Raw genomic sequence first — 12,839 nt, 5'->3', positions numbered from 1 at the left:
ATGTTAAATGAAAAATTTTAAATTTGCAAAGGAAATTATGTTTTTACCTTTTAGAAGTTTTTTTTAGTATAATATTGAATAATGAACATTTTCTATATTCAAAAATTAAATCTTACTGCTCATTATACCTTCTAAAAAATTTTTTTTCTTTCAAGGCTTATAGATTAGAACCATTAATTTTGAAACACTACAGCAACATTTCACCTGTCCAGATCCATTGGTATAATACTACAAATCCTCTACCTTATGAACACATGAAGCCAACTTTTCTCAACCCTGCAAAAGAACCTACCTCAGCATCAGAGAATGAAAATTTGTCAGCAGTATCAAGCCCAGTGACTTCACCTATCATGTCTCGACGGCATTATGGGGAATCTATAACAAATATAGGCAAAGCCAGCATATTAGGTACTTTCTCATAAGTACTCTTGCTCCATGATTGGAGATATCATTTCTCTAGCAGTTAAGTTTTAAGGTACATGCTACCAATTGTGCTCTTATTTAAGTACTTCTGAAAAAATATGCCATTCTATTATGAGTTTCTACAGCTAAAGTTAATAGCTTATATTGAGCAGCCTCTAGTTAGGTTTTGTAGTCTTAACTTCAAAGAATTAATAGTCTCTTCTAGAATTAATGTCTTATATGTAGGTATTAAGTCAGTTTAGCTTATTGTTTTGTTTACAGAAATGAAGCTTTAAAGTGACTTGAATATACATCGCAAATTCAGACTTTATGCTGCTTAATACCAAGTTTTTAATGGCACATTCATGTATTGCAACAAAGTTTAGATATAGCTTAACATAAAATATTTTGTGAGAAATATTGTGATCCAACTTGACAAAAATGAAAATTTTGTTTGGAAGAATTGCACATACTTAACCTTTATCAAATTGCTTGCTGTCTTGGGAGAGAGGGAGAAAAATTTGGAACACAAGTTTTTGCAAAGGTCAATGTTGAAAACTATCTTTGCATATATTTGGAAAAATAAAATACTATAATAATTTTTTTAAATATTGTGATCTCAAATATAATTTAGTTATTAAATGCTCAAATAAAATAATTCCTATATCCCTTTATCAAAAGAACAGTGCCTAAGGTAGGGCATGTTAAATTTTTCATCTTGTACAGTAGTAACTGTTTAGAATCTTACAAGTAAGAATTGGAATTTTGAATGTTTATTATCACTTTGGGGGAAAAAATGATTAATATTGCAACCTATCTTTCAACAGACTATAATTGATGGGTGGAGCATTTAACTATTTTGGTAGAGAATGATTTAGCATGCAGGATAACTGTCTTATTTTTGTGAAATACAGGAGCTGCTAGCATTGGGAAAGGACTTGGAGGAATGTTGTTTTCAAGATTTGGACGTTCTAGTAGTTCATCTACATCACAGCCATCTGATGCATCAAAAGAAGTAACAGAAGAAGAAAAAAAGCCCATCATCCCACCAATCAGCACTACAATGACCATGCAGACCTTTCCACATAGCAGTTCTGGCTTTCTTGATTCTACATGTTAGTGCACACTGTACTTTATTTATTATATTCCTTATTCTAAGTTAACTTCTTAAATTATTTTGGGGCTAAAATTGAAACCTTGCTACTAACAGTTATATTTATGTTCTAAAGAATGTTCTGTGAATATTTTTGATCAATTTTTGGTCAGTTGATCAATAAATATCTTCTTTGTACATAGAACTATGCTAGGCACTGCAGATTCAAAAACAAAAATAAAACTACCCCTAAAGGTGATTCTATTAGAGAAGACAGGAAATGCATATGCAAATATATATATAAAAACAATTTTTTTGTGTGAGTGGGGCAATTGTAAGGAGGAGATTAGAAGAGAGACTTTATGTAGGAGGTGGCACTTCAGTTGGATTTTAAGGAATTACTAGGAGATAGATGAGATGATAATGCATTGAGGGAGCAAGGGAAAGCAATCCATTTAAGTCAGAGATTGGTGGGTAATGGAATATCACATATGAGGCCAGTTTGACTAGACCATAGAGTATAAATATATGAAAAGGCTGAAAAAGTATGTAAGGGCCAAGTTGTAGAGGACCAAATAGGATTTACATTTTATCCTTAAAACAATAGAGAATTGCTGGAATTTATTTTAAAAGGGAGTAACATGGTCAGACTTTCCCTTCAATTAAAAAAAATTCTAGCTAGGTTTGTTTTTTGCTATTTTCCTTTGTAATTATAATGTCAAATGGTTAAAAAATTTAGTTTAATGGGGTCTCGTAGAACATTTTCAATAATAGAAATGTCTTAACTATGGGTCATATGGTTTTAAAGGACATGTACAACAGTTCTAAAAATTCTGGATTCTATAATAGATTATAATTATAAATAATATAGAATATTATGATAAATTAAAATTTCCATATCTCATTTTCCAATTCGATCTGCCCCAAGTCTTTAGTTTCTAGTATTGGCTTGATCTTAACCAACCTGACTTTAAGACCTTTAAATCTAAAAACTGAACAGATTTAAAGCCAGGCTTGGAAATGACTGAGCAGGATTTGGTAAGTAATACTCTTAATTGCATATCAATAAAAGTGAGATATGTCATTATACCACAGATAATAGCATAAAATCTAGTCTAGCTGTATTAAAGACCCTAAGTTTTCTTTAGCTGAATTAAGTATCAGTTTATAATGATAATTTTATGTTCTTATCATTGTCGTGTGAACAGTGATTTTGAAACATGTACATACTTTTACATGACCAGAATTCTGAGCTTGTTTTGGGGGAAGATGGAAAGATTCTGGACTGTGATTTCCTTTGTATAATAAAGCCCCTTCTATTAATGAAAATTAGTAATTGTTCTGCAACTTAAGAATCATACAGAATTGCATAGGACACTGAGGCGAAATGTCTTGCAGAAGGTTTTTTTTTTTAATAATAACTTTTTATTGACAGAACCCATGCCAAGGTAATTTTTTACAACATTATCCCTTACATTCACTTCTGTTCCTTGCAGAAGGTCTTACTGTTAGAATGTGTGAAAGGCAAGGCGTGAATGAAAGTCTTTTTGACTCTGAGATTGACTTAACACCATATTATATTGCCTCTGGTTATAAACATAAATAAAGAAGAGGTATTCCGCAATATGCAAATTTGATAAGAATTTTAACTTTTAAAATTATATAATTAAAGTGCTCTTTTCCCATTACCCTTTTATATAAGGAGGAGGGAAGTCTGAAACTTTGTACCCTGTTATAGTCATAACAAAAACAAAAACATAGCAAAAGGAGAAAGGTTTTCCTTTTTTTCTCCTATGGAATATTCATTACAAATAGAATTTCACGTACTTGTGCCTTGATTTTTTTATTGACTCACAGTTTGCAGTATGGGCAACATTCATTGCTATATTAAAAAGAAAAGGTCACTAAGTAAGGTAATACAATCAGATTCGGAATTGGTTGGATGCCAGATTCGAAAAGTAGTTGTTTAGTAGTTCAGTGTACACTGGCAGGAAGTCTCTGATATTGTAATCATTTAATTAAATAAAGTTATAGGTGATAATCCTCATCAGATTTGCAGATATGAAATTGGAAAGTTTAAATAACACTAAATGACAGAGTACAAATCGCAGAGAATTTTTCCAGGCTAGAGAAATGAGACTATAAAGTCTAAGAAGAAGAAATTCAATAGAGTGTAGTAGACAGTTTTGCACTTTGGTAGAAATGTCAGTTTCATAAATATAAGATGGAGGAGATATAGATAGACAGTAGTTTGGGGGGAGGGAATCTGAATTACCAGCTCAATTTGAGTCACCAGTTTAAGACTTCAAAAATAATTGGGGGTGGGGGGAGGCAGCAGAGGAGGACTACATTAGTTGAGGGGGTTAGTTTTCATGAATCAAGAAGTCCTAGTCCCACTGTACTTTATCCTCCTTCCACATCCCTCAACCTTATCTGGAGTATTGTGTACAATGCTGAAAATCACAGTAAGAATATAGATAAACTAGAGTGTTCAAAGGAGGATAACAGTGATTTAAAGTTAGTGAATCCATGACATAGAAAGATCAGTTCAAGGAATAAGGCATGTTTAGCCTAAAGAAGATTTCTGAGGAACATTTCATAGTGGAGAAGAGTTTAAACTTTATCTTTTTGATCCAGGAGATAGAACCAGAAGCAATGGTTGGAAGTTACAAAGAGGCAAACTTAGGCTTGATGTCAGAAAAATTTTTCCAATATCCAAAGCTATCACAAAGTGCGATGGCTTGTCCTGAGAAGTAATCAGCTTCTTCTTCCTGGAAGTCTTCAAGCAGATACTACATGACTTGTGGGGTACATTATCATAAATATTTCTTTGATATGTGCATTGAACTAAATGACCACTGCCCTTCTGACTCTCAAATTCTGTGATTTAATTATATAATATTTATAAAATGCTTTTCAAACCTTAAAATATGAATGTTAGTTTTATTGTTATTTTTGCTATTATTACATGAAATCACAACAAACTCATTTGGGCAGATCGTAGGTCCTTAAATAGTTATCCCCTGGCCAATATGTATTGTAGCTAGCTATGGTTTAAAATTTCTATCTGGCCAATGCTACTTACTACTTTTAGGTTGTAGCCGCCTATGTCAAAGCAGGCCAGCCTGGAGAAGAAGCACCTGAATTTTGTAATTAATGACAGATCTTCAGGTGGTTTCTAGACAATTTATTCCACAGTTATAAATTGTAATACAGCAAATTTTCATATTTCTTACAACAGAAAGTATGTATATGGTTGGTGATTTAAACTACTATTTTTTTTTTCCATTGGAAACATGAACTCTAGAAACAAATGTTTTTGTTATACATAGTTTTGTTTTATCATGCAAGTGATAAAATAATTTTACTAGAAGTGCAGTGGCAGTTTTATAAGCCATAATTACTATTGCTTAAATTATGTCAAAACACATTTTATGATAACTGACCCCTAATATTTAAGTATTATTTTAATATTTGCAAAGCATTTAACAAATATTTAATTTAATTCTCACAGCAACTTTAGGTGATAGATACTTTTATTAGAAGATTGAGGTAGATGGAGCTTAAGTGACTTGCCCAGAGTCATACAAGCTGTAATTCTGAGTAAGTAAGTAAGTCTGAGACCAAATTTGGACTTCAGTCTTCTTCACCCAGGCCCTGCATTCTAGTTACTACAACCACTTAGCTGATTTTGAATGTATGATAGCTGACCTAGAAAAGAAAAGGTAAGCCCCTGATTACTACATAGAAACTTCAAAATAGTATGATGAAACTAAAGGTTTCCTCCAATTAATCTTGCTTTTTTTATAGCAACAATGAAAGTTAGTAATCTACAGTGTTGTTCATTCATTACATTCATGTCCAACTCTTTTTGAACCCATTGAAGTTTTCTTGGCAAAGATACTGGAGTAGTTTGCTATTTCATTCTCCAGTTCATTTTACAATTAAGGAAACTGAGGCAAACAGTTAAGTGATTAACTTTAGGATCATCCTGGGTTATCAAAGTGTCTGAAGCCAAAGTTGAATTCAGGTTTTCCTGATTTCACACTGGATACTCTATCCATAACTTCAACTTACCCCCTTAAATATAGTATATAATTGTATTTAACAACTTAAATATATATTCTTCAGTAATCTTTCTTGTAAATTCTTTGATTTATGCTGCATTGTCTCTCTGTCATCCATGAATTCATCTGAATGTGGGCCCAAGTATAATAATATAGTTCTATTTATAACATTCTTTTCAGCACAGTTACTAAAGTAGTTTTCTGTTTCTACCTTTCTTTAAAAGGTAGAACTTCACTTAAACATTCTACTATAATGAAAACTAGTTTGCTACTTATCTATAAACCTTTTTTGTCAAATCAGTTTGGATGTTATTACAAATATGACTTTATATATGTAATTCTTTGATGGTAATTTTATGAATGATTTAGTTCTTACAAATTTTCTTATGCTCCCCAGTAAGAGAGGTACTTTTAAAGAAAGGTAAAACCTTTTCTTTAGAGTTGCCATAGTTAACTTTTTGGTTTACTTAGATATATACTCATCGTATCTTCATTGAATATTGTTATTTTGTCACTTAGGCACTATCTTGGAAATCTGTTAGTTATTTTAGAAAAAAAATGTCCTTGCCTCCTTTATATTGGTTTTGGAAACTATGATCATAGCATTTTTACTTTGTTTCTATTTCATTTGTGCCAGGTCTTGGGGACTTTAGTTCCAAGGCCAACTTTGGAGTTGTTTAATATGAAAAGACAAAGGAATTTTATTTCCTGATTAATGGAGGTAATTCTTTGAAAAGTAACCTCTATTGTCTAAAGGTTTTAGATTTTATTAAATCTTGCTAATGCTTGTTAACAAATCTAAATATTCTTAAATCTATTTTAGATTACTTCCTTCTTAATTGCTTCATTCTGCTTGATTAGTAATATTCTATGAGGAAAGATAGCTGTTTTTCATAATTCTACCCTTACTTCCCTGCCAACTTCATATAAGGAGACTTGTAGATGTATGCTGACATTTTTCCACTTTAATACTTCATTATTTTCTCTATAGTGAAGGATGCTCCACAATAATAAGACTTGTACTCTTGTATTTATTTTCACAGGAATTTTCTAATCAATCCTGTCTAAAACCAATAAGCCAGAACAAATCAGGAAACAAGTTTTATTACATTCAGAGTGTGACATTTTCCATTAGCCATTGATAAGGAATGTGTCATTCACAATTCAGTAAGCAGTAATTATACATTATGTGAAATAAGGAAAAAGAAAAGTGGATATTCATTAAAATGCAGATGGCCATACAAAGAAAAAGAGTACACTTATTGAAAGAAAAATATTTATCATTTGCTAAAGGAGATAAGGAAGTTATTTTCTTAGTATGTTAGTTTTGCTGAGTCAATGAAAACTGTGTGTCAGGCTTGACAAGGGAGAAGGGCTTTACAAGGACTTTGGAATCGTCCATCTTCAGCACCTAATTTTTTTTGTACTGAAAAGAAAAAAGAAGACACTGAAGGACACCTGCTACTGCCACTGATTTTGCGATTCATGAGGGATTATGTAGTAGCAAAATATATATAGAACAAATAGTAATTTATGTTCTCCAAAAAAATTTACTTCCAGCAGCATGCCAGATAATCATACAGAATTTGAATCTCTGCCCTAACTTTCAATATCCAAATCTGGCTGCCTTTCATCAGCTAACATTTCAGAGCGCTTTGGTTTTTTTCCCCTACATATTTTACATGAATCATTCTTTAATCTCCTATAACTTCTTTTTCATGGATATGTAATATAGAGTAAAGACAATTTTGTCAGAATAGCATAGATCAGAAATAGCATTCAGCATAATCTGAAAGTGATTCACTTAAACATTCTACTATAATGAAAACTAGTTTGCTACTTATCTATAAACCTTTTTTGTCAAATCAGTTTGGATGTTATTACAAATATGACTTTATATATGTAATTCTTTGATGGTAATTTTATGAATGATTTAGTACTTACAAATTTTCTTATTTTCCCCAGTAAGAGAGGTACTTTTAAGTTTAAAAGCCCAAAATTTTATTCCTTTTTTCTCCGTTTCTATTTTCCTTTTTGTCTCTGTATTTTTTTAATCAAATATATAGACAGAATACATTATTTGATAAGAAATTTACACAAAGCTATTTACATCTGATGCTTGGACTTAAATGTGTGACATTGATAATTAATCTTTTCATTATAGTTGTTCCTTAAATACATTAAAAGGAAGCAAATAGCTTGTAGCAAAATAAATTTGTAAGCTCAATTTTTGTAGTATATTCTAAGATTAATTTTTTTTACATAACTTTCTATTCCTTTTATTTTATTTTATTTTTAATTAATAACTTTTTATTGACAGAACCCATGCCAGGGTAATTTTTACATTATCCCTTGCACTCACTTCTGTTCCGATATTTCTTCTCCCTCCCTCCACCCCCTCCCCCAGATGGCAGGCAGTCCTATACATGTTAAATAGGTTACAGTAGATCTTAGATACAATATATGTGTGCAGAACCAAACAGTTCTCTTGTTGCTCAGGGAGAATTGGATTTAGAAGGTATAAATAACCCGGGAAGAAAAACAAAAATGCAAGCAGTTTACATTCATGTCCTAGTGTTCTTTCTTTGGCTGTAGCTGCTTCTGTCCATCCTTGATCAATTGAAACTGAGTTAGATCTTCTCTTTGTCAAAGAAATCCACTTCCATCAGAATACATCCTCATATGTAATGGGCTGAGATTTGAGTTGATGCACTGAGGTCCCAAGTACATGAGGCTAAATAGTAATTGGGCTATACTCTATACATGCTTGGATAAAGAATGGTCCCTGCCCACTCTCTGTGCAAGTCCTGATGTGTTGTACAGGAAATGACGATTTTGGTGGGTGGAGGCAGAGAGAGAGACAGGAAGAGAAGCTGGGAGAGATTGGGCCTGGGTCCATTCTCCTAGCTGCTGGTCGTATGGCTGCTGGTCTAGCTAGCTTCTTGACTCAGCTGCACACATTGCTATCGCCGATTCTCTTCCACCTGCAATCCTTCTTCACTGAGAATAAAGACTGACGATTTTCCCCTAACCTGAACTCCGGACTCCTGCTGATTTTAAAAATACACGGTCTTCACACTCATACAGTATCGTTGTTGAGGTATATAATGATCTCCTGGTTCTGCTCATTTCACTCAGCATCAGTTCATGTAAGTCTCTCCAAGCCTCTCTGTGTTCATCCTGCTGGTCGTTTCTTACAGAACAATAATATTCCATAACATTCATATACCACAATTTACTCAACCATTCTCCAATTGATGGGCATCCATTCATTTTCCAATTTCTAGCCACTACAAAGAGGGCTGCCACAAACATTTTGGCATATACAGGTCCCTTTCCCTTTAGTATCTCTTTGGGATATAATCCCAGTAGAGACACTGCTGGATCAAAGGGTATACACAGTTTGATAACTTTTTGAACATAGTTCCAAATTGCTCTCCAGAATGGCTGGATGTGTTCACAATTCCACCAACAATGTATCAGTGTCCCTGTTTTCCCACATCCCCTCCAACATTCTGCATTATCTTTCCCTGTCATTCTAGCAAATCTGACAGGTGTGTAGTGGTATCTCAGAGTTGTTTTAATTTGAATTTAAGATTAAATTCTTGATTTATATAACTGATGTCTCAGTTTTCTTCCTCTTTCTCCCACCTGTTCTCTTCTCTTGTCTTCCTTAGGTTTTGCCAAGAGTCCAGATTTTTTTTTCTTTGATTATTATGACCTCCAGTTCAGCTTTACACTATTTATCATTTGTTGATGATTTACAATTTTCAGAATTTGTTTTGTTTTTATTTTCCATATATTCCTTTCTTTATCCCTTGACATCAATGAGACTACTTTATATAATAGCAATTATTATTACAAGGGATTTTACCTAGCAAAAAGTGTTTACATTTCTTCATGTCAGTAATGGTATTTTGATATAGTTACAATGAAATCTATACCAAAAAATGAACTTCTACATTATTTCTTTCTTGTTCTTATAAATAAAAAAATTGATATCTTGCATAAGTAATTATTTTAATTGTATACTATTTGAATTGTAGGTGATAAAAGGAATACTGAGTCTACCCTAGTTTTAGCAGCTGTCTCTATGCTTCCTCCCTTCAGCCATCTTAACTACTTTCCAGATTGACCACTAAAATGACCTAGGAGCTCATAGAAAGAAAAATTGTGGGTCCATGATATCTCCCTTCCCTTAATAAGCTCATACTATTTTCTTTTGTTAGACAATATGAAATTCATATTCTATAAGCTAAGAATGTGATTTCTAACAGTGATTTCTGAAAAGCTAAATTCCACTTAAAAGTAAGGTGAGGAACAAATATGGATCTGTCAATAAAGTGCAAAGTCTAAATAGATACCTAGAGTAAGAAATAATCCAATTATGCTGATCCATTTTCATGGTTAATTAATCAAATGAGAATTTTACCCAGAAAAATGTATCATCTACAATAAATACTGCATGTTGTCAATTCTGTTAAGTGAACTTGATTCCCATGATAAAGAAAAAGCAATTGGCACAATAAGTGCTTATTTATATGCTATGCACACATTTCTCATAATTGAAAGCACAAGTGAAAACTTCTAGTGATTCTTAGTAGTCAATTTGAATATTTTCTTTTAAAAAAACCTCTGCCAGCTTAAGGTCATTGTTTACTCATTTCTAGTAATGTCTGACTTTTTCTAATTGGGGTTTTCTTAGCAAAGTTTCTAATTTCCTTTTCCAGTTTATTTTACAGATAAAAAAAAACTGAGGTGAACAGGATTAAGTGATTTGCCCAGGATTACACAGCAATTAAATGTCTAAAGTCAGATTTGAATTCATATCTTCCTGATCCAAGACCTAACACTGTTACCGGCCAAGCCACTTAGCTGCTCTTTTAATCAGCAACAACAATAACAACAATAGTATTTATCAAGTTCCTACTATGTGCCAGGCATTGTACTAAGCACTTTACAAATATTAATCTCATTTGATCTTTACAAATCCTGGGATGTAAGTGCTATTATTATCCTTATTTCATAGTTGAGAAAGCCGAGATAAACCTCTTTGACTTGTAAATAATGTTATCATATATAGTGTTTGAGCACTGCATATTCATCCTCTCACCCCCATATTTTGACTAAGAGAACTCAGCTCAAACATTCACCATTTTTCACCAGGCTGCATTTACATCTCCTTAGGTACAATCTCATCCTGCCCTATGCCTGGCTTCAGTTTTCCTATCATGACCTTCCCATTTGATTATTAACTCTTTAAAGGCAGGGATGGGTTTTGTTTGTTTGTTTATATCCCCTATACTTAGCACAATTCTTGGCATATAGTAAACACTTAATAATATTGATAAATTGGCAACCAGAGCATAGTAGGACTGGACTTTTTAAATGGTGGTGCTAAACCACAAGAAATAATTCCCTAGGTGCAAACATATCCAATCCAGTTCCCTTCTCTGATTTTTCCTTTGGTGAGGACAGCCTTGGGAAAATTAACCCAAAAGTTACCGATTCTAATGATGGTCTAATGATGGAATTGAAAAAGAATTCATTGATGAATCTCTTATAGTGTTCTCATTCCATCTTTTATTTCTTCCCATTTACCCTAGTGGTGCACTTCATTTAATCCTCTATTTATATTAACAGGTATGGTGTGCACACATCATCTATTCTCCCATTTTCTATAGACTTTTCCCCTCCGTTTTCTTAAAACGTACGAACATTTTCTTAAAACATAAGAAAATGACAAAAGATTGGGGGAAAAGTCACCTCACAGAACTTGGCCTTTGTATGTATGAATGTAGAGTTTAAAATGTAGCTATTATATCTTAAGAACTTATTTTTGTTTTTTATTTATGCAGAAGCAAATCATTGATTTAAAGATAGACAGTCTCAAGTATTTGGCCTGTTTTGTTTTGGTTTTTGTTTTTTTAAGCACCTACAGATATCCTCTGGAAAAATACTGTACTGACCTGTGAATTGATGAATCAGATGGCCTTCCCAACTCCCATACCTGGATTTCGACCCAGGATTTATAAAAGATAAAATATTGTAAAATCACAAGGTGGCTTAATTAAATCATAAATAAGTCACACATATACACATACTCCCACATACCCAAAACTATTCATTACACTTAACATCAAATATTTCCTTCCTAAAAATAATCTTTTATAATTCTATACCAAGAATAAAATTGAATTGGTTGAGTGGCCTGAGTTTTTGATATTATTGATCTCTGTAAAATAACATACAAATCAGAAAGAGATACAAAAGACCAAAGTTCCATTAACCAAATTTTCTCTCCCTGAAGTTTTATTAAAATCAAAGAGTAAGCTATTATTAAGTGCTTACTGTGTGTCAGACATTGTGCTAGGCCTTAGTTATAGAAAAACAAAAAACAGTCTTAAGTATCAAGGAGCTTATAAAAGTCTAATTGAATTCTCTTGAAGTTTCAGTTAAGTATCTGTCAAAGTCAGAATTAAAAGGAATTTGGGAAGTTAGAAAATGTAAGAAACAGTCCACTGACAATAGAATAATGAGCAAAGTTCTCCTTCTGAACCTCATTAATTTCTCTAGTTTTCTCATATGTACTTCACCATTCCACCCCTTCTACCCATATTCATTTCAAGTAAATTGACAGTAGTTTTTGTTGTGTTGTGGTTTTTTTTTTTCCTTTGAGTATATTGAGGAGAGGAAATATAGAAACCTTAGATCAAAAGTTTTGAGATCCACTTCAGTTAACTACTTTTCTATCTTTCGTTCTTTATTTAATTAGATTGTGCAAAGATTTATTTAATAAAATTGTGCCTTTTTTTTTTTCCTAGTGGAACTGGATCACAGGATTGATTTTGAACTCAGAGAAGGCCTTGTGGAAAGCCGATACTGGTCAGCTGTAACATCACATACTGCATATTGGTCATCCTTGGATATTGCCCTTTTTCTTTTAACTTTCATGTACAAACATGAACAAGACAATGATGCAAAGCCAAAGTTAGACCCAATCTGAACTTTTGAAGGAACTTTAATGGCACAAAATTGTTGCTTGTTAAAATTCAGTATGTTTAAGACACAGAGGTTTCAGGCTTAAGTATGTTTCGATTTTATTTGGAGCAAGAAATATTTGTATTTAAAAGTCCCTAATTTTTATTTAAAAAAAAATTCAACCCTAACCTAAATAAGTTAATTTAAAATTTTCAGGTAACAGTCTGTACTGGTATTACACAAGAATGATTGGTAAGGAAGGTTTGATAGGGAAGACTTGAGAGGCCACTATGGTA

The 12,839-nt window shown here is 32.6% G+C and overlaps 1 protein-coding gene across 9 annotated transcripts in view; it reads left to right on the top strand.

The window, feature by feature from the left end:
* Positions 1-12,631, top strand: part of DDHD1 (DDHD domain containing 1) — a 139,626-nt gene extending 126,995 nt beyond the window's left edge. For all 9 annotated transcript variants that reach the window (XM_031952851.1, XM_031952846.1, XM_031952850.1 and 6 more), the window contains 3 exons: positions 156-408; positions 1,317-1,517; positions 12,387-12,631. In XM_031952851.1, the coding sequence (XP_031808711.1) occupies positions 156-408; positions 1,317-1,517; positions 12,387-12,568 (636 nt within the window). In that variant the 3' untranslated portion in view covers positions 12,569-12,631. The remainder of the gene's footprint in view (positions 1-155; positions 409-1,316; positions 1,518-12,386) is intronic.
* Positions 12,632-12,839: the final 208 nt, after the last annotated feature.

Source organism: Sarcophilus harrisii, chromosome 2 (assembly GCF_902635505.1).
Source record: "Sarcophilus harrisii chromosome 2, mSarHar1.11, whole genome shotgun sequence".
Taxonomy (NCBI): domain Eukaryota; kingdom Metazoa; phylum Chordata; class Mammalia; order Dasyuromorphia; family Dasyuridae; genus Sarcophilus; species Sarcophilus harrisii.
Note: the sequence above shows the minus strand (reverse complement) of the source record. Positions and strands in the feature narration are given on the sequence as shown.